Source organism: Octopus bimaculoides, chromosome 8, assembly GCF_046866305.1.
Source record: "Octopus bimaculoides isolate indiv1 chromosome 8, ASM4686630v1, whole genome shotgun sequence".
Classification (NCBI taxonomy): Eukaryota; Metazoa; Mollusca; class Cephalopoda; order Octopoda; family Octopodidae; genus Octopus; species Octopus bimaculoides.
In genome coordinates, this window is record NC_142935.1 from 29472681 (window position 1) to 29480813 (window position 8133).

At 35.2% G+C, this 8133-nt stretch overlaps 1 protein-coding gene across 50 annotated transcripts in view; it reads left to right on the top strand.

Moving 5' to 3' along the window:
* The window catches only part of LOC106875482 (trafficking kinesin-binding protein 1), a 212321-nt gene that overhangs the window by 190830 nt on the left and 13358 nt on the right, over positions 1-8133 (top strand). For 26 of the 50 annotated variants that reach the window (XM_089356251.1, XM_089356268.1, XM_089356254.1 and 23 more), the window contains 2 exons: positions 794-926; positions 2988-3074. In XM_089356251.1, coding sequence (XP_089212377.1) covers positions 794-926; positions 2988-3074 — 220 coding nt within the window. The remainder of the gene's footprint in view (positions 1-793; positions 927-2987; positions 3075-8133) is intronic. The other 24 variants (XM_089356261.1, XM_089356279.1, XM_089356263.1 and 21 more) reach the window with 1 other exon arrangement.

Genomic DNA, 8133 nt, shown 5'->3' on the forward strand with positions numbered 1-8133 from the left:
CCCACACACACATACACTTTGGAATATAACAACAATGTTTAAAAATTAATGATTGATGGTTGTTACCAGATAAGGACTTTATTACTCTTCCTTCAGAAATATAGGCTCCTAATTTGAATCCAACATAAAAAAGAAGTGAAACACAAGTGCGCAGCTGAGTTCAAGGCAGATTTACTTCTGCCTTTATAGCACGTAAAGAAAACAGTGTTGTAGGAGTGTACACAGCACATGTACTACAGTAGTACTATGCGTAGATTTAACACTGAGATTGAAAAGCAGGGGCGAATTATGCTTACCTAATCTACAAAAAAATTATATATTTTGCATTTTATGCATAGCAATCTGACTAACCTTCATAATTTTATTGAATTAGGTGTATATTTTACCATAAAAGGAAAATGTTGCTATTGATCTATTTTATGCAAGGTAGACACTGTCTACCTTGCCTACCTAGGTGGCATGTCCCTGATGTACGTACACACACACACACACACACACACACACACACACACACATATATAGGGAGAATTCACACAAAAACAAAAGATGAAGACAGGTTGTGTAGACAACAAATAGATGTTTTAGTTTAACACTCGAGAAGTGAAAAAGTCTTTAATGTTTTGAGCTTATGCTCTTCCACAGAAAGGAACAAGGAGGGAAAAAAAAGAATGTGTAGTGGCTAGCGATCTATCATGGCGAATATATATACAAGGGATTTCTTTCAATTTCAATCTATCAAATCTGTTGAGGATATTTAAAATGAAATGCTTCCTTTTTTATGATTCATCTGCAGACGATTACCAGTTGTGTCACAGCAAGAGGTTTGCGGAAAGTTCCACTATCTACACTTACACAGACTCTATGGTGATGCACCCGTCTGATCAAGTCTATTTGGATGAGAAGCAGTCAGATAATAATTCTTCTATGTAAGTTTACTTATTGTTTTTACGCGTTTGTTTTTCCTTTCTTTTTTTTTAAAAACATTTTTCTGTTGATCCATTCATCTTATCATCTCACTTCTACCAATGGAAAATTACTTGTACCCCCACCTCCACCTGCCTCACAATATCCACTAATTAAACTCAGCATTGAGCTTATTCTACTACTTTCATAATATACTTGTGCCCTCCCCTTACGAGATCTGTGTTAACATTGAAGGTTAGGATTTTGCCCCATTTTCTGTCCCTCATCTCCTTGCATAGAATTGTCTTTTGGGTTTCGTAGTTTTGCACACTGCAATGACATCCTCCCTATTGCTGGTGGCATGAAAAATGTGGCTGGTGTTAGGAATGGCTGCCAACCTTAGAAACCATGCCAAAGCAGACACTGGTGTACAATGCTATCCTTGGACCCATCAGATCCTGTCAAACCATCCCACCTATGCCAGCATGGAACATGGACATTAAATGATGATAATGATGATGATCCCACCAAAAATAACTGTTTTGACATTCTCTCTTTTGTACATTCTAATATATCATTCAAATATCTTTGCCATTTTGTGTCCAATTTTGCATGTCAGCATGGGTCGGATAGTTTTTCAGCCAAATGCCCTTCCTATTGCCAGTCTTTGTCATTGCCCCCTTGCTACACTCAGTGATGCAGTGTGCCTATTCCAAAACTAAGAAACACATGGTAGACATTCTAGAAACCCCTAAAGAAAAAGATTTCTTAGAAAGAGCTCCAACATGGATGTTGATAAAATTTTAACTGAATTCATATATTCAAGTGTTCGTCTGTAATTCATTTATTTTATTTTATTGTCTTTACCTCTTTTGGAATTACACCATGTGTATATTGTATCATATTGTCCATCAAATCATTTCAGCCATCAGGTCAATCATCCATCACAATCATCACTCCACTAATTCATTCTGGTAAATCATCAAATACTCATTTGTACTGTTGTCAACATCTTCATTGTCTCTTCGCAAGCTTTCCATTGTTTGTGTCTTCATTATTGGCAGTGTGGCTGTATGTACTAAATGGTGTTCATATATTTATTGATAGCAATATAACTAGTACTAAGTCATTTTCATGACACAACTTTTGTTACTTATTTCGTTTAACTCTCTAACAGTTCACTCCCCTCGCTGCTTTAACTTTCATTCATAAATTCATTATTAGGTTATTAGGGGTATATATTTGTGAAGGAGCATGGCCTGGTGGTTAGGATTTTACACTCACGATCGCAAAATCAAGGTTTTGATTCCTGGACTAGGCAATGTGTCGTGTTCTTGAGCAGAACACTTCGTTTCACTATGTTCTGCTCTGATCTGATATCTGTGCACCTGTGCAGTGAAACATGAGCCCCTACACAGGAAATGGCAATTTAATGGGAGTGAGCGAGCTAATGTACAACAAAAATATTTGATCACTTTAGACAAATCATTGGCGCAGGATGTTCAGCAAGGAACTGCAGGACCTTCCTGTATCATCTATGACAGGAGAGTCTGTCATTTATTTGTTAGTCTTAGCTTCTGAATGTATCATCTAAAGATTCATCATTTTCTTACCATATTTAATACTGTGAGATATTTTATTTTTCTGCTTTTTGTATTTGCAATTGCTGGTTAACAACATTTAAAATGTCAGTTATTAATTTTGATATACCTTCTAAACAAGATTCAATAAGTTATATTACTGTTAACGATTTTAATTAATTTAGAATTAAAGGTTTGCACAGTCTTAATTGCATGTTTCTTGTCATGTATTATTAATGTTACAGAAATCAGGTGAAATCTTCAACTCGTTCACAAATGTTAGCAGATAATTTGATTGGATAATTGTCTTTTCATTTCATCCTTAACAAACAAAATAATAGAAATTTGGCTCGAGTTGTCTTCCACGAAACATTTTGAAAATAAATCAGAAATACACACACACACACACACACACAGAGCATACCAATAATTTTTTTCTTAGTTTAGTTATTGGAAGGGAAGATTTTATCTGAGATTTGGCACAGTTCTTGTTTTCTGTCACAGAAAAAGACTTTGGGACTTAGAACGAAAGAAAGCAAAAGATAGAAAACTTCTCCAAAAGCCTAAACATGGGAACAAAGACATGGGAGAGTGAGTTTACAGTTTTACACTTCCTAGAATGGGAGACATATTTCCAATTCCGGCTAATTTTTCTTTCTGCTTTTGCCCATATAACAAGGAAATATTCTTGTTAATTGTTTAATTATAAAAATTTTGAAAAATGATTTTACTTGCTTGAAGGTCTTCCTTTCTGCCTTTTGATATTTTCAAATTTTTAATCTTGCTAAACAGTTGCCTTTCATTTCTGCTTCATGTGCTTTTGGTTAATTGTGCTACTTAAGCTACTTGTTTCAGTTTGCCTTCTTATATCACCTGGATCAAACAAAACTATTTAATTTTACAATATCACAGGTTGGTACTTTGGTATTTTACAGGTTTCAAAACTATTTTATCTTCCAAAATAATGTCTTCCTACATTAAATTCGTACCAAATTGGTCAAACTTCACAAAACTTGCTTCTTATTTCTCTGAAACTGTTATGGCAGTAGATGTGTTGATTAAAATCTAATTTCATGCAAGCATGACCATATGGTTGAAAAGTTTGCTTTGTGACCATGTGGTTTCAGGTTCAGTCCCACTGCACAGTACCTTGGCTAAGTACCTTCTATTATAGCTTGGTCAACGAATGACTTGTGAGTGAATTTGGTAGATGGAAACTGTGTGGAAGCTTATTGTATACATGTGTGTGTGTGTGTCTTTGAATTTGAGCTCCCACTGCTTGACAACTGGTGTTAGTTTGTTTCCATCCCTCTAACTTAGCAGTTCAGCAAAAGAAATCAGTAGAATAAGATACAGAATTTAAAACTAAAAAAAATAAATAAATAAACACTGGGGTTGATTTGACGAAACTCTTTAAGGCTGTACCCCATCATGGCTGCAACCCCATGATAAAACACTACCACACAAAATAAAATAAATTTAAAAGAGGCTTCAAGAACGTTGCACTTAAATTCATTGCACTTAAATGTCTGTCTGTGTTCATGGTGTGTCTATGTGCACTTGTTTGATTTGTAGGCCTCATGGTCACTGGTTTTGATACATTCATTCAGTGATGCACAATTGCTGCAACACAAAAGTTTACTTCTTGCCCAGAGATTTAATATTGCACGTTTCCCCTTTTTCAAGATCAGCGACAGTTTGTCACTGGAAAATGCGTGTAATATTTTGTATATGGAATGAGTTCTCATCGCTAGCTGGTGATTATCACACACTGACGACGGCTTATTATCCAGAAACCTAGGTCTGTGTGTATCATGTAAGGCTAAAGATGGGAATGATGATTTCCCTTCGCAAACACTAATCAGTATGTTGTTAGCCAGCTGGAGGAGATATCTTCCTGGGGCTATAAATAACAGTAGCATCGTCACATTTAGGTGGCAAATACACTTCACAATATAAAAGTTGTTAAACTATTATAAATATACATTCATATTTTGCAACATTCAGTGGTGTATCTTGAATAAGGTGCATAACTCTGCTTGCATCTGTTTACTTGACTGGTGATAATTCCCCTTCTACTTCATAGTGAAGTGTTTAACCCTTTAACGTTGAAATAATTCTGTCGAATCTAATGTTTATTGATTCACGTTGTTTTGAATGAATCCAGTATTATTTCATAGCTTCACAGTTTTGATGGTGTGATCATTTATTTTCAGAAAAACATTGTGTAGGTTAGATGTAAGAGGCTATATCTAGTCAGTTTGAACAGAAAATGAGTAGAATATTTGGGCCTGGTTTAAATGCTATGGGTTAAACATGAGAAAAGTGATTTAGCTGAAATAATGAATTGCTACAATAAACGCTTAAATGCTATGCCATCAGTGATAGCATGGAAAAAGCGAGGTAAACTAGAAAAATAATAAATTTTATTATCAAATTTACATGACTATCTGCCTTGAATATTTCTTCAAAAATTGCTTCTGTCTTTGCTTATGAATTATCACATTTTTCTTTGATATTGGATTCTTGATTCTTTCTCTTCCTTTTCTGGACAGTTAAAAAATGTAAAAACAATATTCTTGCTAAGGAGACTTACTACAGGACATTTTTCACTTATGTTTTTTGTTGTTCTTTTCTGGTTGATAATACTTTATTGGTGATAGTATTGAGTTGGTCATTGCTTTGTAAAATGTACTTTTATTACTTGATATAATGATACCAGCATCGGTTTCTTTTCCTTTCTGTGTTTTCAATTTTCGTTTTTCATTTATTAAGGTATTTCTCTGGTCTTTCATAACATATTAAACTCATCTCCAAGACTATAGCTATCCATATCACAGCAGGTGCGCTGTTTTGAGCACATTTGATCAACTTCAAAAAGTTAAGGTTTGAATGCTTCACATCTCATTATTGGCACTGCCAATATGCCTTTGGCCACAATAAAACTGGCACTCCATCGGTTATAATGACATGGGTTCTAGTTGAACCAGTCAGTGGGACAGCCTGCTCATCAAATTAACGTACAAGTGGCCGAGCACCCTACAGGCACATGTAACCTGAACGTAGTTCTGAGGGAGATACAGTGTGACTCGGGATGTGACAAAGCTGGTCCTTTGAATTACAGGTACAATTCATTTTTACTGGCTAAGTGGACTAGAACTGCGTGAAATAGAGAGTCTTGCTCAAAAACGCATCACACTGCCAGCAATCAAACTAACAACCTTATGACCATCAACTGCATGCTCTAACCACTAAGCCATGCACCTTTACTTTTGGCCATGATACTTAACTCTCAAACATCATCCTCTGTTTAATGAAGACATGGCTGTGTAGTTAAGAAGCTCACTTTACAGCCATGTGGCTTTGAGTTCAGTCTCACTGCCTGGCACCTTAAGCAAGTGTCTTCTACTATAACCCAATTCTTTGTAAGTGACCAATTCCTTGTAAGTGAATTTGGTAGATGAACACTGTAGAAACCCATTGTATATAATTTTGCTGCTACATGGTTAAATCCATGTTATCTTCCACCTCATTCCTTTCCTTGTCTGATGCATCATAATTCAATGTCACCCATGTCTTATACAATATTGTCCTGCCTTGTTTATCATGTCTGTTAGTTTTTTTTTTTTTTAGTAGTTATCTCCTTTCTCTCTCTGTTTATAGCTAGTGTGTACCACAACATTAAGATGAGGTAATCAAGTCCATGTTTCTGTCATGTTGTATGGATTTTTCTTGTTTAATAAAACAAAAAAGAAATAATTAGATTTAGTATTTGTTGTTGGCATCATAAGAATTCATAAACTTTGAGAGAACATGAAGTTTTTTTTTGTGGGGAATGGTGAAGCTTAAAGCAGATAAAGCTATGAATAATAACACATTAATATTTTGTCAAAGAAAAACCCTTTTGGATAGAAAAAAATCAAACGCTGTCCCTGGGATCCAAACCTATGTCATCTGTAAACATGAGAAACATTCAACCATTGGACCAAAGCATCCTTTGAATTTCACTATCCATTTTAGGAACTTTATTCTTACCAGCAAATATCAGCAAATCAGAAAATGTTGGTTCAGGTCCCACAGGCAGTCATTGATTTTTTCTATCTAATGTGGTTTTTTAATCCAGTATTTACATGCTGTCATTTATAGCTTTATCTGCTCTGAGTTTCTCTATTCCAAAAGGAATTATTTGTATTTGAACTGGTGTTTTTAGCCTTTAATAATACCATGTATGATTTTGTTTTACATGTAGTTTAATTTTCTAGTCTAACATTTGACAAAGACACACCTGTGGTCTTGTGGTTAATGTAGTAGACGCATTGTCAAGGGAGTTTTAATCTATCACTACAAATTCCAAATGGCAATGTCACATGGTTCCTCAGACATAGGCAGAGATAGAATTTGTCTGTGACACCTGCTGTTAAACATAGTTTTATTTTCAAACCACACTAATTGTAGAGTCAGTAGTCTGTTACTATTTTTATTAGTGTAATTGTATGTATTATTATTAAATTTGAAACCACTATTATAAGGTGGTAAGCTGGTAGAATTGTTAGCACGCCGGGCAATGTGCTTAGCAGTATTTTGCCTGTCAGTACGTTCTGAGTTCAAATTCTGCCGATGTCGACTTTGCCTTTCATCCTTTCAGGGTCGGTAAAATAAGTACCAATTGAACCAATGTGTAAAATAAGTACCAATGCAATTGACTCCTCTTCTGCCCCAAAGTTGCTGCCCTTGTGGCAAAATTTGAAACCACTATTATTAGTATCAAAGTGTAAGCTGGCAGCACATCAAAAACACAATACTTGGTGGCATTGTTTCCAGTTCTTTATGTCATGAGTTCAAACTCTTTTGAGGTCAATAAAATAAATACCTGTTGAGCACTGTGATTTATATGAATATATGTGAGCAGCAGAAGTGGGTGTATGTATGTATATGTGTGTGGAGTGGGGGTGAATATATATATGCCTGTGTGGGTATGGTTGTATACATGTGTGCGTATATTGATGCACGTATACATGTTTTTATGTATACATACTGAGCAACTTTGAATATTTTTTCTCTTTTATATATGTCTTTGTGAACGTGTATGCATAATTAGCATCAATACATTTAACCCTTTTGTTACCATATTTCTGTTGAGATGCTCTGTTTCTTTGAATTAATTTTAAATAACAAAGAACTTAGTAAAATAACTTAGTTATCATTAAGCTAGTGTTAGGAACATAAATTGTGACTAAGTTTTGTTGGAAGATTTTAATTCAAAACTTATGAAAGCAAGACATTCATACAACAGAGCTAGAGGCGGTTTTAGGTGGGTTGGTATCGAAAGGGTTAATGAAGATAAGCATATTTGAAGTCATTACTGATTGCTAGGGTACTCTAGTGTGTATGTGTGTGTGTGTGTGTGTGTGTATATATATATATATATATATATATATATATATATATATATATACCCAAGGCACATTGGCTCTGGTGTGTCTTAACCATCCAAAAGGATTGCAATGCAGACATTAACACAGAATGTGGCAGCAGAAGGCGTCCAGGAATCATGACCTGGATGTGACCCTGTCCCCTTAGAGTGCAAGGTGTTAAGAGCCTAAACACTTGTGGGGGAAACGGAGGTTTCTCAGACCTTTTGCTGTTCAGC